The 26,372-nt window shown below is 47.5% G+C and overlaps 2 protein-coding genes across 3 annotated transcripts in view; both read right to left on the reverse strand.

The window, feature by feature from the left end:
* Positions 1-2,274: 2,274 nt before the first annotated feature.
* AKAP12 (A-kinase anchoring protein 12) overlaps positions 2,275-26,372 on the reverse strand; it is a 76,095-nt gene continuing 51,997 nt past the window's right edge. Inside the window, exons 1-3 of one of the 2 annotated variants that reach the window (XM_059700018.1) lie at positions 20,378-20,532; positions 6,206-11,264; positions 2,275-5,334 (exon numbers count right to left, since the gene is read on the reverse strand). In XM_059700018.1, the coding sequence (XP_059556001.1) occupies positions 6,214-11,264; positions 20,378-20,402 (5,076 nt within the window). In that variant the 5' untranslated portion in view covers positions 20,403-20,532 and the 3' untranslated portion in view covers positions 2,275-5,334; positions 6,206-6,213. Of the gene's footprint in view, positions 5,335-6,205; positions 11,265-20,377; positions 20,533-26,372 lie in introns of those variants that run through there. The other variant, XM_059700017.1, reaches the window with a different exon arrangement.
* LOC132236421 (large ribosomal subunit protein mL42-like) lies at positions 23,204-23,869 on the reverse strand. Its single transcript, XM_059699582.1, has one exon. It carries the CDS (start codon positions 23,747-23,749, stop codon positions 23,321-23,323), a length of 429 nt encoding a protein of 142 aa, XP_059555565.1. The 5' UTR covers positions 23,750-23,869; the 3' UTR covers positions 23,204-23,320.

A 26,372-nucleotide genomic window follows, 5' to 3' on the forward strand; every position in this document is an offset into this window, starting at 1 on the left:
ACCCTATAGTATCATGTCTGTCAAGTCTTTTAAAAGAACCCTAATTGTGTTCAGGTTTCAAGTTCAACAGGCAACCCCACCTGCTTTTCCAGGTACGAGGTGAGCTCCTAAGACTAACGGGGATAAACAGGATCAAGCACAGCGTGGCTTTAAAATTTAAATTCGCCTAATTTAAGTATTGCCCGTGTGCTCACGAATTACACTGTTATTAGAACTGAAGGAAAAGCACAGGGTGGTTACGAGGCTCTCGTATCCAGTATCCTGTTGTAGGGAAATAACACTGATGTCATCTGTTAGGAACTGTTGCTCCACCCCGCCCCCAAATCCGAGTGTTACAGTGAAGCTTCTCTTAAGAGGTCAGAGGTAACACTGGTGTTACAGATTTCAGTGTCAATAAGCAATGGGAAAATATGCAGAGTTATGAGATTACAGAGTAGAATACTGTAAGGACGCCAGTTATATTTCTATCTCAAGAAATGGGTTTCCCCCTGGCCAGGTGGCTCGGTTGGAGCATCGTCCCGAGCACCAAAAGGTTCCGGGTTTGATACCCGTTTGGGGCGTATGTGGGAGGCAACCAATAGCTGTTTCTCACGTTAATGTCTCTTCCCCCACCCCTTCTTTTCTAAAATTGATGAAAAAAGATCCTCAGTGAAAGAAATAGGTTTGATTTGTGAGATGTGACATTTTAAAAAAAAGGTTTTCTTCATTATCTTCACCACCATGCCATCCCCCAAGTCCTGAACACATTAGCCAAAACCTGTTATCACTTAAGAGCAGGTGATAATCTCAACTCTCTCATAAAGATAGACCCCAGATCAGTTTCTGTTTTCTTTCTTTCTTTTTTTTTAAAATATATTTTATTTTTTACAGAGAGGAAGGGAGAGAGATAGTTAGAAACATTGATGAGAGAGAAACATCAATCAGCTGCCTCCTGCACATCTCCTACTGGGGATGTGCCTGCAACCCAAGTACATGCCCTTGACCGTAATCGAACCTGGGGCCTTTCAGTCCGCAGGCCGACGCTCTATCCACTGAGCCAAACCGGTTTCGGCTATTTCTTTTTTTCTAATCCTCACCCAAGGACATGTTTAGAGAGAGAGACAGAGAGAGAGAAACACTGATCCATTACCTCCTGTTTGGGCCCCAATCGGGGACTGAACCCACAACCCAGGCATGTGCGCTGGCCGGAAATCAAACCGGCAACACTTCAGTGCACAAGACAAAGCTCAACCAACTGAGCCACTCCCGCTAGGCCCAGGTCATTTTCCTAATTCCAGTGACTTAGGCTGGAGATGGTAAGGAATTTGGAGAGGAGTGTGCCGAGCCGGCACCGCCATGGGCGAACTTAAGAGGGAGCGGTGACGGATTTAGAAAAGACAGACGAGAAGAAAGCTGAGCGCTAGGTGGGACGCTGCCCTCTTTGATGGAGACAGCGCCAGGGCCTGCACGCCGAGTCTTTATTTTATAGCCAGATCCCAGGAGGCAAAGTAAGGGCGTGGTTACAACGTTCTCGCGGTTTCGAATCTACTCAATGACATGCACCTGATCAAGCTTTGTTTACTTGCGGCACCTCCCGCAGCCCACATCATTCACCCACGTGGGGCCACAGGTTCGGACCATAAGGTCAGGCTTACAACTTTGGCTATAATTGTGCTGGGAGGGCTTTGACCTCCAAGCTGGGACTTGCACGTGGCTTTGCCAGGCTTGAACCTGTTCAAACGCTGTAGCCGCTCTCCACAGAGGAGAAACTTGGATTTACACAAAAATGCAAGGTTGCCCAGCAGACCCATTTCTGGAATCACTTTGAAAATGAATAGTCATGTAGGATTGAGGTTACTGGACACATTGGTTGTGTCCAGGTTTTATTTGCTCACTACCTGGAGTCCTTGAACTGTGTCCATTTCCTTTCTTGTAGAAGCTTAACTCTAGTTCTGATTGTTGGTTGGGATTTCAGAGTAAGTCTGTGTGACGATCCAAAAACTGTACATGATGACACTGTTCATTTTGGGGTTTTTGGAGGTCAGTCAGAGGTTTAATAAGATTCCAATTAAAGGGCTCCCCTGACCCCAAAAAGGTTAAGAATCACCGACAGAGATTTTTGCACATTCACACATATCCCAGAGACATTCCAAACTCCCATGATGCTCTGCTCAGTGTCACAAAGGGATGGCTTAGTAGTTAAAAAGTTAAATGTGTGAGGAATATCACGAAATGACAGGGAAAAGCAAGCAAAACTGAATTAAGGTAAAAATTATAGAGAGAAAATCCATGGCATTTCATTAGGTTGCATTTTATTTAGATAAATGAAAATTTGCCCCCACACAGAACTAGGAATCAAATATTGTCTTAGGTTAAAGAAAACTGCTAAGGCTTGAAGCTTACACTGAAAGCTAAAATTTTCAGCCCTTGACTATCTGTAGCTCCAAACAGCAAAGGAAACTTCTGGAACAAAGTAGACATGTACAGAGAGAGACAACTTGTGTGAACCATTAAGAAAATAATCTTTAGGGGCACATTTTATAGTCTTCAATTACAAGAAGTGGCGAGAGTTTACAAGTCTTGCATTGCTTTCTGTTGTACATGGTTCCATAGTAATGCCAAAAATAGCAAAATTTAGGCACTTGCTCCAATTTCTGCAGTTTACATGGTTACTATGAACTTCATAAAGTAACGGCAGCTTTAGAATTATAACACAGAACTGTATTTCACGCTACAGTTGTTAATAGCATTCCTCGTTAGGAAAACAATGATGCTTAACAGACAGAGGTACAGAGCTTGTACAGAAGTAACCCAGGGCCCGTCCAGATGTAGTAGGAGCAGAGTCATGAAGACGACCAGTTGTGATGACCTGCTTGGCCACATGTCAGTACAAATGTGATGAAGTGGTGGGATGGAATTTAAACCAAAGGAAAAAAAAAAAGGAAATCTGTTTACCACAAACGACACAAATCTTTAATCTGCTCAAAATAGCACAGTTTCTTCCTGCCAGAGAGAGGAAGTTGAGTCAGTATTGGAGCTCTCATTGAACTCCTTCCAAATTGCTGTCATCTCCAATACGTTTTGGTTGATCTTCAAAAACTGACACCGGCGCCTGGCCGGTGTGGCTCAGTGGTTGAGTGTCAACCTATGAACCGGGAGGTCATAGTTCTATTCTGTCAGGGCACATGCCCAGGTTGTGGGCTCGATCCCCAGTAGGGGGTGTGCAGGAGGCAGCCAATCAATGATTCTCTCTCATCATTGATGTTTCTAAATTTGACACGAGCACTTTTTTTAAAGAAGTCCCAAGTTGGCCAGAGAAGCTATTTAGATCAGCGGTCGCCAACCTTCCGACCGCCATTGGTCTGTAGACCACCGGTTGGTGACCACTGCTCCAAAGGCTTCCTTAAACCGGTGGTCGCCGACCTTTCGGACCTCATGGACCACCGGTTGGCAACCGCTGATTTAGATCACAGGTTTCTTTTTTTTTAATTTGGAGATTTTAAAGTTTAACAATTAAGCACAGGTGGCTATTATACATGAGAGTAATTCCTAAAAGCTAGTCAGTACTTTCCAGCTACAAGGCCGTACACTAGAACCGGTGTTTTATTGTAGTCAGGTGTATTGGTATCAGAGCAACTACTACAGCCAGTGTTTTATTATAATCAGGTGTGTTGGTATCAGAGCAACTACTCGTCACTTCTAACAGCAAATGTTCTTTCTGCTAAAAGGCTATTCCAGTCTTTCTAGAATGTTATCCTTTAAAATCAATTGGCCATTGAAATTAAGTTCTCAAACTGGGAGTACCGAGCTGGAGTAAAATTTTTAAAGTGTATTTGCCAGGCCAGTTTACCTGCGGAAAAGTGGAATTTTAGGGCAGATAACGGACTATTCTTGGTGTGGCAACTGTTCAACAGAATCCTTTATATATGAGCAAGAATCAGACATCATTTTTAACATTTAGAAAAATTCCTGTTGCAAGGCAATTTTACTACTAAGCCTTCTTAAAATTTCTTTCTAGAAACACTCATCATGAACAAACATTACTGCAGAAAACTGGCCTTTTCAGGAAGATACCACCAGATGGTAGCATTGTATCAGTACCGTCCATCTGAAAAGCCCCTGGTTTATTTTGGCAGACACCTCTCTGCTATGACTTCCTCTGAACATGAACTCAAACTGGTATGAAGTGGTCACGTCATGCAGCAACTACATTAGAAAGCTCTATCTAGCTTTTTCCGCTTGCAGAAGGCAGGAAACACAGGTCTCAGCCTTCCTAGTATCTAATAAAACCAGCAAATCTAAGTGAAGCAAATATTTTATTTACTAATAAATCAGTTGTCAAATCACAGTTTATCCAAATGAACATAATGCAACATTGTTCTAAAAGAGTGGGCACAAATATGGCACAGACACAATCCAGCATCTATCAAAATGCCATTGTAGAGAGCCTGATTTGCTTCATGCTGTGTGGGAATGTGGTCCCGCATGTAAGGGTAGAACCCAAAACTTACAGTCAATCCTTTTCTTGAGAGTATCAAAAACATTTCACTACTTTGCCTCAGGATTAAGCCCACATCTGTCCAAACCACCATAACAATTAGGAGAAAAGACTGGAAGTTAATCTACTACTGAAAAAAAAAAAACCACGAAAAAAAACCTTCCACTCTCCACTGGGCTTGAAAGAAAAATTTCACAGTAACCACAGAACATTCTGTATGCTTCCGCCCTAAAGATGCTTTTCATTTTTAGCACATTGTGCATCATAGGAAAGTGACCGACTTCAGAGTAATACTAAACACGGGCCTCGTCCTTAGGGAATTTTAAAGTGAGAATGTAGCTTCTACTCAGGAATGTTATTCTAGGAAGCTGTTTTCACAGGTTGTACGGGAGGCTCAGAGCTGCCGCGGCGACACTATGGCCCATGCCCCATCACAGACTGGGGTACATCGGAAGTGTACTCTACCACACATCTCCTTAAACAGTAGGAAAAAATATACAATAGATACAGGAGGAGGATTACTTAAGACATACATATAAATACATAAAGAATGATACTCCAGTTTGAGAAGTGGAACTAGGTGTTGCCAACTCCAGTTCCAGGTGAAGAATTCAGGAGCTCGGATGAGAAACACGATATGGCATCAAGGGGACGCGGCAGGCGGTCTTGCGGAGGAACCGGTTCTAGCTCCCGAAGCAGCCTCAGGATTGTCGGGGTTCTCTGGGAATGAGATCGGTTGGCGGGCCTGTTCTTGGGATCTCAAAGTTCTGAAATCTTGGTCTTGAGTGTCATCAGCAGCATTCATTTTCTTCTACCACTTGTCTTCACATTCTGGTCTTGCAAAGACACTCGTGTAACTAGAGGAGAAAGAAAGATTCCAAAGTAAAAATAGTCTCCTTTTTCTCTCCTCATTCATATAGCCACAGAAGAACTGTGAAGGTGAGCTGCAGTCACTGGCTACTCCAATACTATCGTTTAATTCTGTAAGAAAGTAAAAGGTGCTCTTCGACTTCAAAGCCAATGTCTGTGGTTCCCTAACATGTCACATGCCTGGAATCTTAGTGTTCATTAGCCCGGCCGGCGTGGCTCAGTGGTTGAGCATTGACCTATGAACCAGGAGGCTGAGGTTCGGTTCCCAGTCAGGGCACATGGGTGGTGGGCTGAATCCCCATTGGGGGACTTGCAAGAAGCAGCCAATCAATGATTATCTCTCATCATTGACGTTTCTCTCTCCCTCTCCCTTCCTCTCTGAAATCAATAAAAAAATATATTTTAAAAAGTGTGACTAATGCTGGAAAAAAATTAATTCTTCCTCTAAAGAGCTATAAAATAAATTTCAGGCAGTATAATATAAACCTACTTTGAGTTTCTAGTTATAAAAAAATTCAACAGACTAGTTGGTATGGGGCTGAATGAGCACAACATATTTCTTAGATCTTTGGCCAAACACGCACATGTGGGCCTTTATTTTCTTTGAAAGCAGTCACATTGGGGATAAAATGACATCATTATTTTCATGACACCAAGATGACTGAATGGCATTTCAATGAGAGAGAAAAAAGAAACTAATTAACCCAAATCTCCTAGTCTGGTGGACGGGCATTCCCCAATGGCAGGTTCTGCCTAAAATCACCATGGTTTGAACTCCTGCTTCCCCTATAACAAATTTGCCATCAAATGGCACGAAAGAGGAAACAATTATTTCAGAAGAAAAAGAAGCTTGCTTACCTGATGTCTTAGGGTTCCGCAAGTTCTGGCGTTGCTGGCTGCCTCTCTTGTTCCTGTGCCTCCTCCTGTGTTTGCGTTTTGATCTCTTTTTCTGGCTCGCTCGGCCCTTTTCCTTCCTGAAATCCCACTTCCTTCTCTTTTAGTTTTGGTCCATTTGCATCCGGGGGCTCTTTGGTTAAGTCTCCCGAGGCCTCGGGGTCTACCAGGGCTGAGATTTGGTTCTCAGGGTAATGGACAGCGTCACGTTTTTCATCTTCTTGGGGTTCATTCTCTGTTCTTTCTCCTAAGCCGGCACGATCACCCAATTCTGGCACACACTTGGTTCCGGTTGCTTCTCTCTTTTCCTGGGTTGGGAGGACGAGCTCTTCAGGCAGCTGGTCATTAACTGGGGAGCCTTTGACCTCAACGGCCGTGACCTCCTCTGCAGCTGCATTCGCGTCTTTGGAAATATCTGAGGGGGTTTGTCCCACGGTGGTCAGTGCGGACTCCTCTTGGGCTGCCTCAGCCTCCGCCGAGCCCTGAAGTTCCCTTTCTTCTTTTCCAATTTTCTGTTCAGCCTCCCGATGGTCAGCCTTTGCCAGCTGGGCCGCTGTCTGGCAGTCGGTGGCTGTTCCTTCGGTGCCTACCAACTGGTCAACGGCTGTCTGAATGACGTTTTGCACAAGTTTATGGCTCTCAGTCTTAAGCTGCAAAATCTCCTTTTCGGCCTTTAAACCTTCCTCTCTCATTTCACTCGCTCTGTCTCCCTGCCCGCTAACCTGCTCGCAGTCTTCTCCGGACTTCCCTTCCTGGGAGGTGGTTTTATCTCCTTCCAGGTCAGCACTGACGCCTTTTGCAGGGGCGGCGGGTATGACGACTGGGGCCGATTCTGCCTGAGACGCAGGGCCTGTGGGCGCTGCATCTTCCCCGGGCTGACCCATAACGTCTTCTTGGTCAGAGGGCTTCGCTTCCGGTTCCAAACGTGCATCTGCAGACTCCAAAGGCCCAGCTGCTTCTAAAAGCTTGACGGTTTCGCCTAAGACCTTCTTCTCCACAGCGGCAGCTGTTAGAGGTAATGATGCCTCCGAGCTTTGAACTTGACTGTCTGTGCAGAGCCTGTCCGCTTGAACTAGCCAAGGAGAACTTTCTTCAAAAGGGAGAACTTCCTTCTCCCCGTCTACGACGGTCACGTGAACCGTGTGGACCAGCTGCTTGCTGAGCACTTCGGCCTGACTGTCTGTGCAGAGCCTGTCCGCTTGAACTAGCCAAGGAGAACTTTCTTCAAAAGGGAGAACTTCCTTCTCCCCGTCTACGACGGTCACGTGAACCGTGTGGACCAGCTGCTTGCTGAGCACTTCGGCTGGTTTTGGCTCAAGCTTCTCTTCACTCACTCGGGCTGCCTTGGCCACCGCTTCCTCCCTTTCCACTTGCACTACCCTCTCTCTCCCCCCTGGGGCTGGAAGAGGCGGAGCAGGACTCTGGAATTCAGTATTTTCATTCTTTTGACCATCAGCTTCTTCAGTAACTTCATCTTTAAGGGCGACTTCAATGGCCTTTTTCTGTCCAGCTGTCATTTCTGTGTCTGCAGACACTTTAAGTCCTTGAACGAAGGGTACGTCTTTGGTTTCCTCATCAGCAAACTGGCCAGCCTCCTGAGTCGCCTCAGCCTTTGAAAGAATGGGTACAGCCTCCACTGATACCTCTTTATCCGTATGCTCTGGACCCCCTGCAATTTCTGAGTGTTCTTTCTTTTCTTCCTGGGATTGAAGCCCAGAGGGTGCTGGGGGCATCTCTTTCGGTGCAGGAGCTGCCTGGCCCTCCGTAACCTGCGATTTTATACCGGATGCACCTTCACCCTCGGCGTGGACTTCCATGACCTTGACTTGCTGCGTGGCACGGGGAGCCTCACAGTCGGGCACGGGGGTGCTTCCACTGGTCTCGCTGTCTGTGAGCGTTTCAGCCGAGTCGGGGCCAACAGCCTGTTCCAGGACGATCTCTGATTTTACCCCAACCAAGGTTTCGGCTTGGCAGGGGGTTCTGAGCTCGCTGGACAGGACGCTCTCGGGGACTGGAGGGACTTCTCCAGCGTGTTCTGGGGCGGCCTGTCCAAAGACGTCCCCTGGTGTCAGAGTCTCAGCTTTTGTTTCTCCTGCGTGCCCCTGCAACACCATGTCCCCCTCTTCCTTCAGCTCCGACACGGGAGGGTCCTCTTCGGTCTCCCCCACCTCTGGCAGCCGGGATCCCTCTTTCCGCGCGGTGTGAATCTCGGCTCCCGGGCCCCCGACATCGAGCTGTGACGCTTCTCTAACCCTTTCCGCCACTGCCTGCAGGACCTCCTGGGTCCGCCTCTCCTGGCCCTCCACGTCGGGCTCGCCGCCCTCCGCCTCCTGAACCGGTGTGGCCTCCTCGGTGGTGTCTGGAGACTCACTTAACTGGGAGACGGCCGAGACCATGTCGGTGGTCTCCTCGGCACCAGATGCTTCGGTCGCCTCCTCGGCACCAAACGTGGGTTCCGCAGCCGTCACGGCCTCGGGAGTGGGTTCCACCTCACCGGTGAGGGTGTCCTCACCGGCATCCCGGCTCTCGGGCAGGCCTTGGGTGGCGACGGGGCTGTCCTCTGCCCTGCCCTCTCTTTCCAACACCCCTGCAGGGGGTGGTCCAGCTTCCTCGTCGGCTTGTTCGAGGGGCCCTGTCGCCGAAGCAGAGATCCAAGAAGGCGACCTTTCTTCCATATGGGTCACGGCCCTCGCCCCATCGATGACCGCCACAGTCACGGTATGAACCAGACTCGTGCTGAGCTCCTCAGACACAGAAACCGCCCCCTTTGGCTCGGCCGTCTCCTCCCTCCTGCGGGCTTCCTGCGCTTCCGTCTTCTCCCTCTCCACGGCGTCGTACTCGGACAGAGGGACCACCGCCGGGACGTCGGCGTCGTCTTCGTTGACTTCTGTCGGCCCGGCCTCCTCGGCAGTGGCGTGATCTTGTTTCCCATCCGACCTTTTCTTCCTCCGGCCGGGAATGAATTTCTTAATTGAAACCCAAGACTCTTCCTTCCCGGGTTCCACCTCTGCCGCCGAATGTTCCACACCGGCCCCCGGCCCGGGGTCTTCGGTTTTCTCTTCCAGTTTGGACTTGGATTTCTTCCTCGGGGTGACCAGTCTTTTAAAGGACTCCCAGGTGGACACGCCCTCCCCTTCCGAGGGGCTTCCCGCCTGCTCGGGGGAGGAGCTGCCCTGCCCCGGGTCGTGCTCCTGGGCACCTGCGGGGACAGCCTCTGGCCCCGCCTCTCTGTCTCTTCCTGCTTCGTCCGGTTTGGCGCCTTCTCCTGCCGTGGGTTTCGGTCCCTCCTCCTCATCGGAAGAGGATGCCTTTCTTGCTCTTTTCTTGGACGATCCCACACAAATCAAAGCTTCCCAAGACACCGAAGTGTCCACCTTGCGCTTCGGCTCCTCGGGCTTCGGCTCCTCCCCGTGTCCTCTCCCCTCCTCGGGCATCTCCGAGGCCGCGCTCTCCGTGGATGACAGTGTGGCACTCTTCGCCTTCTCCAGCTCCTCTTCCTTGTCGCTTTCGGAAAGCCTTCGCACACGTTTCTTGGGCGTCACCATCTTTTTGAAAGATGCCCAGGGAGTCACACCTTCTCTCTTCTTCTCTCCATCGGAAGTGGCTCCCTCTTCGCCTTCCCCGTCCGGGTGGGCCTCTGCGATCCCCTTCTCCAGACACGTAATCTCCTCGGGCTCCTCCGGGGAGGAAGCAGAGCTCTCGCCCTTGTGCTCATCTGGGCTCTCGGGAGAATCCGCCTGGGCCGCGTGCTGCTCCCCCGACTCTTCCTCTCCCCCTCGCTTCGCTTTCTGCTTCTTTCCGGAGAGCTTTTTCAGGCCAGTGCTTGTAAAAAGCTTCTTCAGCGGGCTTCCCTGCACCTTCACTCTCTCCTGGGATGCCAGCATCTCCACCTCGCTCACGATGCCTTCCGGCTGGGCAGACAGCGCTTGCTCCTCGGGACCTGGTTCGGGGGGCTGGGTGTGGTCCCCTCCAGGCGCACACACTGGAGGTTCGGCTTCCTGAGGCCCAGCGTTGGTTTCGGCCAATTTCTCAGCCGGTTGGGGCTCTTGTGTTTCCTCCACCTCAGCGTCCTGCTCCTCTGCATTCTCCGCCGTGCTCACGTGGACTTCTGCAACAATCTCTACCTTTTCATCAAATATTTCTGTTGCCAAAGGGGCGGATCTCTCTTCAGGAGATGCCTGCCCTTGACCTTCAGAGGGCAGCTCCACCTTTTCATACTCAGCTGATAATCTGGCATCGCGGACACTCTCTGTGGCCTCCTGTGGCTGTGGTTGTTCCGAAGCAGCCAGTTTCTCAGAGGTATCTTCTGTCTTTTCCTTTTCTTCTGCGTCGACTCTTTCTGTCTCTTGTTCCTTTTTCTTCTCGGAAGCTTCCAGCTCATCCTCCTTGGGCTTCCTGAAACTGGTCTTTTTGCGCCAGCCAGCCCAGCCTTGAGTGAAGAATTTTTTGAAGGGTGACGCCGTTTCGCTGGCCGCTGGACTGGTTGGAGAGTCTGGAGATTTGGTGGGTTCTTTTTCTTGTTTTTCTTCTCCATCTTTGCCTTCCTCGGCTGCTTGACCAGACTCAGCTTGAAGGGAAATCTCCGTGCTGCTCTGCTCGGGGTGCAGAGGCTTCTCGGGGCTCTCTGTGGATTGTTTCAGTTCATTTTCTTTGTGTGTTGCTTCTCCCGCCTCCCGGCTGGGCTCTTGGTGGTCCCCAGCCCCCTCTGACTCTCCTGCTCCTTCACCTTCCTCTTTTCTGACAGTGAGTAGCTGGACCGTGTCAGACTTCTCGCTCTTATCCTTTTTCACAGTGAATTTAAAGCCAACAAACTTAAACACCTTCTTAAATCCAACGTCATTAGTCTGGGACTCAGCAGGCTGCGTTAGTTCTTCTAAATTGCTTTCCGAAGAAGGAATCTGCTCAATTATTTCGGGCATTTCCTCCTGCCCATCCTTTGTGATGTCCTGAACAACCGATGAGTTGGCAGCCATCTCTTTATCTGAACCTCTTTCATTCACATCTTCGGATTCTCTCTGTCCAACTGTTAACAGAAAAAAAAAGGGGGGGAGGGGGAGAAGAAGGGATAAAATATTACAATTCACAAAAACGAAAACATTTTGAAAACACAACTAGCTAACACTTTCTTTAATGTCAGGCAACTCCAGGATAGGCAAGGGTCTTATCTAGTATTTGTGAATCTCAATAGATTAAGGCAGCGTCTACTTCTTTCAAATGACCTTAAAAAATTCAGGTTTAAAGGTATTACTCTGCTCTTTCTGTAAAGAGAAAGTTAATAATCTCAACTACCAAAAAATGAGTAGCCACAGCATCACAAAGGGCGGGTCAACCAGATAGTGTACATTCTGTTGCAATGAAAAATGGAATCACATATGACACCCACGACCTAGAACCCACCAAGTTTTAGACATAACTTCTTCCACTGGATAGGAAACACAGGGTTAAAGAAATAAGCGAATAACAACACAATAAGTAACTAGACAAATCGAAAGGAAGGGCATTCTATGTGACCACTAGTCTGGTCTCTAACAAGTCCCCAAAAGACACTAGCGCTCCTTGGGAAATTCCGGTTGGGTCAGGGAAAGTATGAAGATTATTTTTTAGGAGAGCAGAAAAGAGGAACTCAAAAGCTGAGGGAGGCATAGCAAAAGGACAAGAGCCAGCTTGAAGGCGCTCCTTCTGGCCAAACTTTGAAGCATAAAAAAGAATAGCAACAGTGATGGGTTACCATGCATTTAATAAAATAAAAAATCCATGAATGGAGAGTGATACTAAAGCCCTGGCTGGTTTTGCTCAGTGATTAGAGCGTCGGCCCTATACCTAAGGATTTCAGGTTCTATTCCCGGTCAAGGGCACATACCTGGGTTGCAGGTTTGATCCCTGGCCCCAATCAGGACTCATGCGAGAGGCAACCAACTCATGTGTATGAGGCAACCACATCGATGTCTCTCTCTCTCTCTCTCCCTCCCTTCCACTCTCTAAAAATCAATGGAAAAAGATATTCTCAAGTGTGGATAAAAATAATAATAATAAAAAAGAGTGATACTAAAAGCATAAATGGGAGCAGGGAGTACTTCCTTATGAAAAAAAATGCAAATCTATCAATTCAGATATAACGTCCATTTTGACCCTTATAGTCATTCTTCCGCATCAAGAATTAAAGATCTCTTTAAGTGTATTTCCATGCTATGCACTACTTCTTACAAATGCCTCCAATTACAAAAATATACTCACAAACACTTCTTATGCAACACAAGAGGTGTGACCTTTTTTGAAAAGGTGGATGATATCATTGGAAATTCACCAGAGGAAAAATGTCAAGACTCCCCCCCAACACACACACACAATAAACTCTATTCTAGTCCAATTTTACTAATAAACACAAACATAAACTTCCTGCCACTAAGCATGAGGTAAAAACAAACCCATTCACTAACCTTTCTAGATTCAATAGGACATGCAGGGAAAGTTTGCTCACACCATCCCCTTCCATGCTCCTACACCTGCATTTCTATCTGCAACCCTTTTTCTTAAATTCTGGGAGGATGGGGACATGTTTACAGTCAAAACCAGGGAAACAAAGATGAGCAGCTGCCAAGTGGCGAACAGAGCAGTTACTGGTAGTGCGTATAGCTTAGCAAGATTCAGATGTTTTCTTTCTTTTTTTAAAAAATATATTTTATTGATTTTTTACAGAGAGGAAGGGAGAGAGATAGAGAGTTAGAAACATCGATGAGAGAGAAACATCGATCAGCTGCCTCCTGCACATCTCCTACTGGGGATATGCCCGCAACCCAGGTACATGCCCCTGACCGGAATCGAACCTAGGACCTTTCAGTCCGCAGGCCGACGCTCTATCCACTGAGCCAAACCGGTTTCGGCCAGATGTTTTCTTTACAGAGGGGAAATATGGGCTGAGCACATTAAAAAAATGTATACGTATACGATTACAAAAATTTTAAATCCTGTCAACTGGTCTGTAGTCTCTTTTGACCTAAGTAATCCCAGGAGCTACTCTTGTGAGAACGTCTTCCAGACGAGCCCCTGCGGGCGCAGATGGCGCCTTCCTGCTTTGTGCAATGGCTGGGCAAACGCATCTCGGCCCTGATTTCAGCTGCACCAGCCTCCTGCACCCCGCGGACCTGTTCGGAGACGCCCTGCTTCCCAAAGCACCGCTCTGATCGCCTCAGGAAGCTGTCACACACCTTAATAGCCGCAGGACCAGAGGGCGGCCTTCCAAACTACCAAGCCCGGCGGCCAAGGCTGCAACTGGGTTCCAACATAAAAGCCAACTAGGATGGCACACGTGCGCACCACCGGCAGGTGTCCTGCCCGGAACCACGTGCGACTGGGGCTACGCCCGGAGCTAGAACCCGCCCTGGAACCCGGACCCCGCTTTCTGCCTCATTGTCCATGAGTCGGCCGCGTTCAGCTCACGCTGCTCGCCAAATAGCCATGCCTGCGCCCTCCGGCCCCGCACCCCCCACTTGGTCACCTCCGGACTCCCCAGGGAGAGCATCCTTCGGCCCTCGCTAAAGCTGCTGTTTCTGCGATGTAGCATTTTCCACCTCTGCTCCCGCCGCTAACGGAGAGCCACTGGCCTCAAAGCCGTCCCGCCCGCCAGGTCCCCGGGGTGAACCTCCGCTGGGGGGCGCACTACTCACGGCAGAGGTGACTCCACCAGGGCATGGTGCCCCCGGGGCCGGCCTGGCAGGTGCTGTTGTTCTACAGGGGCCCGGGAGGCCCAACCTTCCCCTCCCGGTTGCCCCATCTCGGGGTGGAGACTGGTGGCCGCCAGGGGCCAAGCTGCTGACGACAGCGCCCCCTGGGGGCCACCGAGCGCGTCACAGAGGGGAACCCGCAGGTGGCCCGGCGCATCACCCCAGTGGGGTCCCTTCAAGCCCAAGCACACTCCAGGCCGATGCCACTGGCCGATGCCACTGGCCATGCTGCTCTGGGAGCCTCGCGCTGCGGGCCCCGAGCGGCCTCTCTGTCTGATCCGCACTCCATGAGGCAGAGCGCTGGCGGAGCACGTGCCAGAACCCTCTGCTCTCAGGACGTGGGTCCACATCCAGCAGTAGACTCCAAAGCCCGGCATGGCCTGAGCCCATGCACGCCTTTGCTAGGTCGTAAGAGCTTTAATTTCTTGAGTATTATTAGCACAAGGGCTGGGACCTCATGCACGTTCCCATTACACAGTTATCATTTATAGTCATACATTAAGTCTGTGTGTGTAAGTGTCAAATGGGAGGTGTGTGGCACCCCTGGTGGGCCAAAGGCTGGCAGGGGAGCAAAACACAAATCTTATCATTTTAAAAGAAAATCTAATTCCATATTTTTCAAAGTGTCAAAGTTCTTATTTTTCATGAGTCATAACTTTCTATAATTTGTAAATGCCACTGATGGCAAGAAGTATTTACACATGTCAACTCCCACACTTAGATGGGAAAATTGCTATATGTCTAATGTGGCTAGCAATTTAAATTTCATTTCAGTGTAAAAAGCTGGTGTTTTTTTTTTTCATGGTTACTCTCATGCTTAAAAAAAAAAGAAAGGAAGGAAGGAAGGAAGGAAGGAAGGAAGGAAGGAAGGAAGGAAGGAAGGACACATATCCTACCCACCCACTCACAGACTCAAAAGAGTACCTGACCGTCATTTTTTGCAGCCATCACGAAAAAGACTAGATAAGCAAGTACAATGGGTACTAAATGGGGGTCAGAGGGAAGGCAGGGACTGGATATTTACATGCTTACTAGTAGGAAGGGTAGGTAAAACCTGGTTATACAGGGGAGAAAAAAGGCAAAGTCTGTGAGGGACAGATAGACATGGGGTGCCACACCCTGAGAAGGACAGACCCATGGCGAAGCATGCAGAACCTGAATTGAATCAGGAGAACACAAACACAAAATAAGGAATGTGGTGGAAATGGGGAGAGAACTATATGCTCTGAACATGTCGGTGTTTTGAAAGGCAATGGTTATAGAAATGTTCCAGGAGAAAAGATGCTGAAGAATATAATACCCAACCCAAACATGGATGTGGGTCAAGGGAGAGTGTTAAAAATGACGTCCTTAGAATAATGGTAAGATTGGAATAAGGATGCTCGGTTATTTACAAGCGCTGTAATCATGTAAGTAGATGACACTGATCACTGCACTGTGATTATGAAAGGGAATACTTCCATTCCTAGGAAACACACCTGAAGAATTTGGGAGTGAAGGACCGTGATGGATATAACCCACCTCCAAAGGTACAGAAGATTGTCTCATGCTGGTTTTGGTTTTTGTTGTGTTTTCCAACATAGGGACTCAATAATGAAGCACATGAGATCATGTCAGCAATAGCTGCATCTGAGTGTTCCCTGGACTGTTTTTATTTTTGCAACTTCACGTAAGTTTGAAGTTATGTGTGTGTGTGTGTGTGTGTTTGTGTGTGTGTGTGTGTGTGTGTGTGTTTTAATATATTTCTATTGATTTCAGAGAGGAAAGGAGAGGGAGAGAGAAACATCAATGATGAGAATCATTGATCAGCTGCCTCTGACACACCCCCTACTGGAGATCGAGCAACCGGGGCCTGTGCCTTGACTGGGAATCAAACTGTGACCTCCTAGTTCATGGGTCCACACTCAACCACTGAGCCACACCCGCCAGGCTGAAGTTATTGTTTTTTAAAAATCACTCAGAAGAGTAAACAAGTGCAGATAATAAAAAGTTAGAAAACAAAAATTGAGAGAGTGATGATTCACCTTACTTGATTTCAGAGGACACTGGATCTTTGCCTCAGATTATCTATACTAATAAAAGCACAATATGCTAATTATACCGGATGTCCTCCGTACCACCTTCCGGATGAAGCCAGGGCTGCGAGGGAAGCCCGGGTCCCAGGTGCCAGAGGAAAGCTGGTGCTGGCAGCCGGAGGAAGGAAGGCCTACTCTTGCATGAATTTTGTGCATCGGGCCTCTAGTCTAATATAAATGCATCAATGTAGTGAATAATGGAAAAACTACTCTCCCTTACGCTCCCACCCCCTACAAGAAGAGACAGAATTCAGGTAGAGAAGGAGGTTAAAGCGCATGCGTTCTGGAGACAGACTGGTGCTTCCATTCCGGCGGCACCACCGGCGAGCACGGGACCCTTGGCCAAATGCCCTGACGTTTCTGTTCTTGTCCTCAGCTACAAGGTCACCACCAGGACTCCCTGCAAAGGCTACTGAGGAGGATGAGCTACCAGTGGGTCATCTATGCTAATAATGAAACAAACGCTAGAATGTTTTTTTCTTTCTTATTGTTTCCTTCATAACAGAACTATTTGTTTTTAATTATTTTTACCAATTCCCAAAAGAATTAATATAAATTATAGGGCATTTTAACATAGAGAAAGTGGGGATTTCATCCAGAGAGACACTGTTCAGAGGTAATCACTATGAATATTTGAATTTTCTTCTGATGAGTCACCCCAAGTCTTAGAAGCTGATATACAGGCTGCATGTTTATTTTTACGTCCCCCTATTGTTAAACAATGTACGTCAGTCCAGTTTTTCACTGCCACACGCAAAGCCCTGCCTGGTCCAAAGCCCTACATGTTTTCGAACAGAAGAGGGCAGCAGCGAGCAGCTTTCGGCTCTCCCAACAGGAAGCCACCTTTCCCAAGACCTCAGCACCAGAAGGCCTGCGGAACCCCCAGACATACCCTTCAGGGATCCTCTCAAACTCTGAAAGCCGAATGCCATATTGCACCTAATTTTACCTCTTTAACACCCAACATAAACATTTCAAGGGGGAAAAAGCGGGGCACAGGCATCCCTCTCGCCTCTTTGCATTCAGTAAAGATCTAGATTCCGTACCCCATTTTGGACTGAGTGCAGATCAGATGTGGCTGAAGCCCTCTTTTCTGTGTTAAACTCCTTCCTCACTTTCCCACCCCAAATGTACAGCCAGGTCAGCCCACATTACCCAGGTCTGGCTGAAGGCAGAGGTCTCCAAGCAACCATATCTCTCCCACCCATGACCCAGTGTGTGCGTTAGCAGAAACCTTTTGTAAGGTATTTTCATGTGCTGTCTGCACATGGGTCCCGGATGAGTTAGAGATTACAGCTCGGTGAGCAAATGGAGTCAAAAGAACAGCCTAAAAGATGCGGGGCACATCCCTGGCCGGGTGGCTCAGTGGGTTGGAGCGTCGTCCTGCACGTTACATGAAAGCAGGACGTGATTTCATTTTCTTTTTACCTCGTTTGAATTTTATTTCAAAACACTTCAACACGAACAGTGTGATATAACAAGAAGTGATTTTTAAAATAGCGTACATACAAGGTGCTTTCACGCATTTAATTGTTTTCTTTTTCTTTTTTCTCTTTATTATCTCACTCACGTAATGGTGAAGTCTAGTGTAACCAGCGCTCGCCTTCCCCAGGCACATCGGGGACTGCTGGCGGTGACATCTGGAGCTGGTTAACTTTCCCCTACGAGTTGCAGCATTGTCCTGGACCGCTTCCAGGAATTCTCTGCATTCTAAATCCATCCCTTAGATCCCACACACCCAGCGCCCCTTGTTTTAGGGCTCACGAACCACAGAGCCCCCAAGGGGAGGTGTTTAACTGGGATTAGAACTCAGATAAGCCAAACCCACCACAGGAGCACACAGGTCGCCACCCCCTGGCCTCACATGGCGTTCCATGGGCGCATCCTACACAAGAAGAAAGGGAGGTACTCGGCATTGACGCTTCCGTGGGACAAGAGGAACTTGGTTTTCGGGATGAAAGGGGAGTTAAACGCCCGCCTTTTGCAGGGTTGTTGTGAGGAATAATGGTCAGGGCCCCACAGTGGGCACTTGTAAGTGGCAGTTATTATTATTACGCTCACAGTTGTGCGGGTATCGATTCTCTGTCCCCCAAGTTGCTCGACAACTGTACTCTGCCCCCATGGCAGATAAAAGCAGCCAGGGGAAGGGTTTTTATTTCATCTTGGAAAATGACTTGCACAGAGAAACGCGTGATACATCATCGAGACCTTGCCTGAATGCGGGAGGAGTCTTTCTTCAACAGTTTACTTTAGATTTAAAGAACGTTGCCCTAATTCCTCATGGTGCTTTTGTTAGTCTCGCTGTGTGTGAGTTCCCTAATTCAAAAAGATTTTTTTTTTTCTGGCACATCATTGATAAGTGGGGGGAGGAGACGACATCTCTTTGATCATCATATCGAATCATTTATTTTCTAGATTTTAAGCTAAGTTATTGCTAAGGTGATATGAGGGAAAGACCTCAAGAAAGGCCATAGCATGTAATGTGAAGGCTCAATCGTTTCATCATTCAAGTCCTGCTGCCCCCGTTTCGATGGTGGGTCTGGGGTCCGGGAGGGCGGTCGGCTCCTTCAGCTTTTCCCTGCTTTTCAGAAATGAAAGCTCATTCCTAAGTAATTCTACCAACATGTCATCATCCTGTTCCCTGCCTAGTAATTGTGAAACTTAAAGGCTCCTTGCGTAACGTAGTGCTAAAGAGGACTGGAATATCTGTGAGTTATTAGGTGAGTAATCTGATATTTAATTAATCCTGAATGCCAACTATAAAACTCTTCATTGCTTTTCAAGATTCTGACCAGCTATATAAAGACAACTGGCTATAAATCTTCCTCATCAGGAAAAGTTACAGAAGGAAAAAAAAAAGACGGTTGAAATTCCCCTTTTCCACTGCGAAATGTTTATTTGCTATTATACTTTTTAGAGTTAGGATTTCCTATGCACTTTGTTTTTCCTTTTTTTTTTTTTTTTTTTTTTTTTTTAATGAATGAAGCCTATTTTATTATTTCAAGTGTTACAAGTTCCCTAAGTTTAACTTCTGGCTCGTGCTAAATAGGACTGCCTTCCTTTCCCATAAGAAACTCAGCCCATGATAATCAAGTAGTGACTATAATAAGGGCCAGGCTGTATATACAAAAAGCACCCAGAAAAAGGAGCCCCACCCCCAGCTGTGACCCACAGACCACACTCCCAGGCAGCCTTTCTCAGGGTGGGGCATTTGTATATTTCATTCACAGGAAAAGAAGTGATCTGGAAAAAATGGGGAGTCTTGTGTTTCTAATTTTTAAATTTTGTATAGTCTATGTCATGATCACTTCTAAGCACCATGCAAATCTGCATGCCAGATAGAGGATAGAAAGTCTAGGCAAGTTAACTGGGGGAAGGACTTTTAAGGAAATCTCAAAGTAAACAAGCTAATCTATAGGAAGTGAGAGATGTTTTGTGTTTGGCTAAACTTCCACATGTACTTAAAATTCTTTAAGAGGACAAGGCTTTGCAGAAGCGATTACATTGAGGGGGGAAAAAGGTAAGTCCTAAAAATTCTTCTATAGAAAGAACACATGTAGCTTTGGCGAGCGATGACCTCCAATACACAGAGAAGAGCTGGTCTTGTAAACCTAAGTGAGCAAAAGGAGGTTCATGCTCTTGACGGCGGGGAGGGAGACGGGAGAGAGGAGGAAACAGGCAAGTTCCTAAGCGGTCACCACGTGATAAAAACCAAGTTAGAGGAGCTACAAGTACAAGCTGCAAGCCTGATATATGTCACCCATTGGCTGGAGGTAGGTACCAAATAATATCAGTCCTACTCAGCCAGCCTTCTAGAAAGCAAGCTTAAGAAGCATTCATTTGTACTATCCATTGCCTACATGCTGCTACGGGCTGGCCCCCAATTTTCCAGTGTCTGTTTCTTTACTGAAACCGCCACTCAGACCAGTGCTAACATTTCCGTCCCGCAAATCGCGGCGGACACTTCCTGGGGAGTTCCAAATAAGCAGGTCCACATACAGACATTACAATTTCTCAAAAACAGGGATTTAATATTTCATGACATAAGTGATTAGGCTGTCGCAACCTATTTTGAACTTCACCCCAATGAAGGGGACAGTCCCCAACAAAATACCTTCCAGATCTCCCCTAGACACGGTGGGAAGATTCCTGCATGGGCAACAAGAACCCATTAGGCTTGTTAGGTTCTTACTGAACCATGGAGAACGCGCTTCCTATCAAGTCAGAGCCCCGAGAGAATCACACGCCCACCAGTAGGTCCTCCAGGTCCCCCCCCCCCCAAATGCAGGCCAGAGGGGAGGCGGCCTTCACTCCACCTGCCCGGGCCCTGCCAGCCTCACCTGTGATTGTGATGATCCCCAGCATGGTGACCAGCTCCTCCCGCTGCGGCAGCGGCCGGGGTGGCGCCCACACCGTGCGGTCGGGCTCTGATCAGAGGGAACTCAGCGCCAAGCCACCCTCCCCAGGTGCCGGGGAGCTGCAGCACAGAGCGGGGAGGATGCGCGCTCCGGGCAGTTATAGGCGGCCCCACCCTCGGCCCGCCGCCCGGGCCTGGCCCCGCCCTCGCCGCCGCTGGGGACTCCAGTCGCGGGTTTCCTTTGCCAGGAGAGCAGCCCTCCCCGGAGCGGGGCGGCTCGTGGTCAGTGAGGCGCTGCACACACCCAGGGAGGGTTTCAAAGTTGCCGGGGCCAACAGGACCCCGAGTCAGCAGCGTTTTTATCTAAACCATGACTTCATTCCTGGCACCCCGTTAGTTCTGTATCTCAGCTTTTAACATGATTACGGGAATAGCCGCACAGATAGGAAGTTCTGCTGGCGTTTTGAATAGCGTTCTGCGCCCTTCTGTTTGTTTAAAAGCTGGTGAGGCGCAAAACACGGCTCCTTTGTGGCACCTGTGGTGTGGTGCGCGCTGTTTCGCCATCTGTTCCACACACACGTTGCACGGGTCTGGGGGCTGGTGTCCTGTTTCCCGGGCTCTCTGAGAAGGGCTGTTAGGAGGCAAACTTTGTGTCTTCAACCCTTGATCAAGGCAACTTTTAAAAAAGCCCAAATACGCGAGCATTCAGTCTGTTTGGTTTTAAGCTAGACTTTTAGATCCAACGGAGCCACATAACAACACACAGACGCTATCACTCCTCTGATAGCCAGGCACACAGCAGGGGAATCAGCCAGAGCCTACGTTAGAAATTCAGAACATTTTAGGCAGCCCTAATTTTTTGAAAAATCTTCAATCAAGGGTATGTTTTTATTGATTTTAGAGAGAAAAGGAATATTAATGTGAGAGAGAAATATTGGTCAATCACCTCCCTGATGCACCCCCAGCGGGGATAGAACCCTCACAATCTAGGGATGTGCTCTGACCAGGAATCGAACCAGAAACCTTTTGGTGTAAGGGAGGACACTCCAGCCAACTAAGCCACCCGGCCAAGGCAGGCAGCCCTAAATTCTTAAATTCTTTTTCACCGAAACTTCGGCTTTGTTCTCTATATAAAGACGCAAGGTAACTGATAAAAGAGTCGGTGTGCTCTCATGATTTTGACACACTTTTTTGTATGCCAATCTCCGGTTAGGGTAGGCCCATTTAGGCCTCCTGGGTCAATTTCCTTCTTTTCATCCTTTTCCTATTCATCTCCCCATGCCCTGCCTGTCTGACCTCATTAATACAGGCTCTTCCTCTAAGCAAACAAAACAATAGTTTTACGATTTCTCTTTTCTTTAGACCGCGAAGATCTTGTTCATTACTTCTAGGGGCAGGGAGGAAGGTGGGGGGGGGGGGGCATGGGTGTAGCAGGGTGGTGTGGGTTTATCAAGAAAAAACAAACTAATACAGAAGTCTCAGCTCCTTCTGGCCACGAGGGGGCGCTATGCACCACATTCAGGCCTAAACTGAACAGAGTTAGGAAAGCTTCCTTGCTGGCTATCTGACCTTGTTACAAAAACCAGCCTCATCCTCTCCATAGACCTGATTTCTCTCTTCTATCCCAGCAGATGCCCAGCCGGGCCCGAAATCCACGTTGCTCAGAGTGAGCCACCTCCCAGCTTCCTAACCTGTTATCCTCCATCAAGGAGCCTTCACTCTGGTTCACAAATTCCTTCCATTATTGATAGGTGAGTGAGAGATGCTGCTGGTGCTAATGGTCCCTCTGCAGCCCACACAGTAGCTCCGCATTCCTTCCCTCCCACCCACCCCCCATGCCCCCCGCCCTGTGGCTGTGCTGATCACGGATAAAGCCGGCTCTGGAGGCTCCGTTTGTGACCATTAGCTGAGTGGCCTGTAGCCTTCCCAAGTGTGGGGATCAGCCCACACACTGGGTCCCCAGGTGGAGCCCACTCTGTGTCCCTCCCAGACTTGTCCCAGGAGGCCCCTCTAACTCCAGGATCTGAGGCCTCAGTTCTCAAGCTCTCAACTCCAGCTGCTGGGGACAGCACAGGGCTTCCTTTCACTGGGTGTCACCTGTGCAGGACACACGTTCCACTTCCGGGTGCACACACCGATGTGACCTCGCGCCGTCTGCTCCGTCCGTCCCCAAAGTGTGACTTCTAACAACAGGATGAGCTGCAGCTGTTCCCTGAGCTGGGTACGAAGATGCTTCGCCAGTTACCAAGTTTAGGTCCAAAGCGACATTTAAAAAGGCAGATGTGTTGCCGCTCAGTTGTCACTTCAACTTTTAATTTATTTTGATGACACTGGTAAAGACACTAGCACAACTGACTTGCTATTCTTAAAGAGGCCGCGTAGAAAGCCGTTGGCTCCCTTAGCAGACAGTTCCCCTCTGTTCCCCACCTCTAAGGGTGATCACCCATAGGTGTGTGGCCTAGCTGCTCCCTAAGCCTCCATGTGTCTGGATTTAAAAAGAAAAGTCACCGGTCAAGTCCTCGATCAGGACAAATGCAGGAATAAAGATGGCACCTAAGGTAAGTGCACAGTGCAGGCAACCTACTTTTATAACCACTTCCATTCCGTTTTCTTGCTTATGTTAAATCAGAACTCTTAGAGGATGACATTATCACCCAAAGCAAAAGTTATGGGAGAATGTTTACCAACAAAATAGATGACAAAAAAAAAAGTGTTTTCCCCTAAGGCAGTGGTTCTCAACTTTCTCTCCCTTTAAATACAATTCCTCATGTTGTGACCCAACCATAAAATTATTTTCTTTTTTTTTTAATAGATGAAAAGACATTTTATTATTATTTTACTATATAACATAGTAGTGAATATATCTGATTGCATTTTCTCGAATGGCAAATGAGAACAGGACAGCATTTTACTGAAAACCTCAATATCATCTGTCTTTTGGAGGATTCAGTTTCCTACGACGTGTATGATACTGTCCATAAGGGTACCAGCGGTGCTTAGTAGCAAAGAACATTTTGCTAAGTTGTTCTATCGCGGGTCCTTGCTCCAAGTGTTCATCTTTTTCTTCTGATCTGGTTTTCAGTATTTGATCCTGTGTTTCTTCATAATTATGCACAGGATCTGGCCGAGGGATAGGCTTGGTGTGTTCATACGGAATATCCACAGAAGGATGGTAGCAAACTATCGTCCTGCCATCAGATGTCAAAGCAAGTTCTACTTTGCAATTATAGTCATCTGGAAGAGAAGAGTATGTGGATTTATGACAAACACAGTATAAACCTCCATTTTGGATTGGAAAGAAATGTTTCAAAAAAGTTCTGTTTGATATCGCCCATTTCACTGCTGATACGGCCATGGTGAATCAAGATGCTTTATCAGGTGGTATGGGAAAAGATCTGAAGAGAAAATTCTTTTAAAATTTGCTTCTAGGCATACCTATTTTCATCCCTTGACGTCTGCTCACCGCGAGCCCGCCGTCTTCATATACAGTTATTTTCGTTGCTGCTTCATAACTGTAATGTTGCTACTGTTATGAATCGTAATGTAAATATCCGATATGCAGAATGGTCTTAGGCGACCCCTGTGAAAGGGTTGTTCAACCGCCAAAGGGGTCGCGACCCAGAGGTTGCGAACCGCTGCCTAAGGTGTCAGGTTCAATTCTCAGTCGGGCACATACCCAGGTTTCAGGTTCTATCCTTGGTCAGGTGTATGCAGGAGGCAACCAATCGATATTTCTCTCTCTCTCTCAAAAATAAAGAAAAAAAATAAAAACAAAACTGCTGCAAACTGGAAAACTATGAACCAGGAGATGAATATATACAATGAATCTAAATGACACCTAAATGGCACAGGCTGGCCCTAGCTGGTTTGGCTCAGTGGATAGAGCGTTAGCCTGCGGACATAAGGGTCCTGATTTGATTCCAGCCAAGGGCACATGCCCGGGTTGCGGGCTCAATCCCCAGTAGGGGGTGTGCAGGAGGCAGCTGATCAATGATTCCCTCTCATCATTGATGTTTCTCTCTCCCTCTCCCTTCTGCTCTGAAATCAATAAAAATATATTAAAAAAATAAAATAAATGGCACAGGCCGGGCGGCTCTCCTGGGCTCAGCATATTTTCAGGTCTCTCTCGCTGTTCTACGAACTCAGACAAATACCAGCTAATTGAATTTGCTGGTCCAGTTGAACTGGACATGTTTATACAGACACGGATATTTTGACTCAAAATCCTCAAGACAAATAATCAGGAGACTAGTTCCTCAAAGGGACAGTTGTGATACAACAGAAGAGCTAAAGGGACTTAAAAGCACTGACCAAGGCAATTGAAAGAAAGCAAAGGGAAAACAAATACTTAAAAACACAATCCAAATAACAGAAGTGACATCAAATAAGTATTATGTCTCCTTTTTATCAAGTCCACCTATTTTACACTCTTTGATCTGGCAATTCTATGTCTATGAAATATGCCAAATGAGAGGTAGAGATTTATGTATGAGAATGTCTACTGCTCGGGACGTATAATATGGAAGAACCTAAGTGTCCCAATGGTAGGAAAGTGTATATCGAACTCCTCAGTGGAATATTTGTGATTTATAAATCTACACCTCTTCAGGGCAGATGCAGGATAAAATTATATATTCCATATAGTCCTAATTTTGCTTTAAAAAAAAAGTATATATATATATATAAATATATATATATATGATAAAGAGACCTGGGAAAAAAAGCCAACCATAATGAAATCATGGGCAATTTGTCTCAGAATTTCCCTACATGTTACTAATCTCCTAAATGATCTGCTGTCACTCTTACGGTGAGACCGAAGCACACTGGACACCTGGCCCTGGTGGTCCGGGGGGCCCAGCATCGCAGGGCCCTGAACCTCCGACGTCTATCAAAAGTGCAAGGCGGCCTAAGCCAGGATCTTAAACTCCTGTCACGGACGTCAATGTCAGCGGGCTGAAATCAGATGAGAGTCAGAGTGCGATCTTTTTAAAGTCAGGCAATCAGGAAAAACCTGCTTCCCTACCAGGCTGGGTCAGATCCGTGGTCAGGAAGGAGTGCTACCCCAGTGGCCTGTGTTGGAGTGCCCTGCTCATCTGAAGGCTGAACACCTGCCTCTGGGTGGTCCGGAGGCCCCAAGGTCTGAAAAGCTAGCTCCCCCTTCCCGGCCTGGCTCTCCTGAGAGCTGTGTGGCCGGGGGCAAACGTCCCCGGGCTTCAGCTGGCGGGAGAGTAAACATACCACCCAAGCTAATGTTACTCCGAGGTGCAAATGAAGGTTAACGCGCGCACTTCTGAGTGTGTTCTAGAAGCAGAGTACATGTTAGCTGTTCGGCTTATTTTAAATCATGCATTCCTTTTTTTTTTTCTTCTTAGTTTTTAATGACTCATCCTTTTATTTAACCATTTCCCTGTTCTTTGGCTATTACAAGTAATACGGCAAAAATCTTTGCATTTCAGACTGTCAGAAGTGGGAATACAATGTAAAAAAAAAAGTCTTAAGGTTCTATACATATCAAAAATTTGCTTTCCCGGAAAAACTGTATCATTTATTCTCTTGGTGGAGGAAAATGCCAGTTTTAACACATCCTGGTCAGCACTGTAAATCATGCATTCTTAATGTCGACAATAGCTGCCTCCAATGGGTGCAAATGGGTTCCTAGGGAGGAGGCTAAAAAAAAATAATTATTTATTATTTTTTCAATTTATTTTTTAATATATATTTTAATTGATTTCAGAGAGGAAGGGAGAGGGAGAAATAGAAACATCAATGATGAGAAAAATCTCATTGATCAGCTGCCTCCTGCATGCCTCACACTGGAGATCAAGCCTGCAACCCTGGCATGTGACCAGGAATCGAACCGTGACCCCTGGTTCATAGGTTGACACTCAACCACTGAACCACGCTGGCCAGGCTATCTTTATTGATGAAAGTAATACAGATGTCCCTTTTCCCCCCATTAATCCCTTCCAGCCCTC

The sequence above is a fragment of the Myotis daubentonii genome, chromosome 6, assembly GCF_963259705.1.
Source record: "Myotis daubentonii chromosome 6, mMyoDau2.1, whole genome shotgun sequence".
In the NCBI taxonomy this organism is placed as follows: domain Eukaryota; kingdom Metazoa; phylum Chordata; class Mammalia; order Chiroptera; family Vespertilionidae; genus Myotis; species Myotis daubentonii.

Excerpts from the sequence above, each read along its gene's own strand:
- LOC132236421 (XM_059699582.1), bottom strand. The coding sequence starts at position 23,749 with ATGGCCGTATCAGCAGTGAAATGGGCGATATCAAACAGAACTTTTTTG.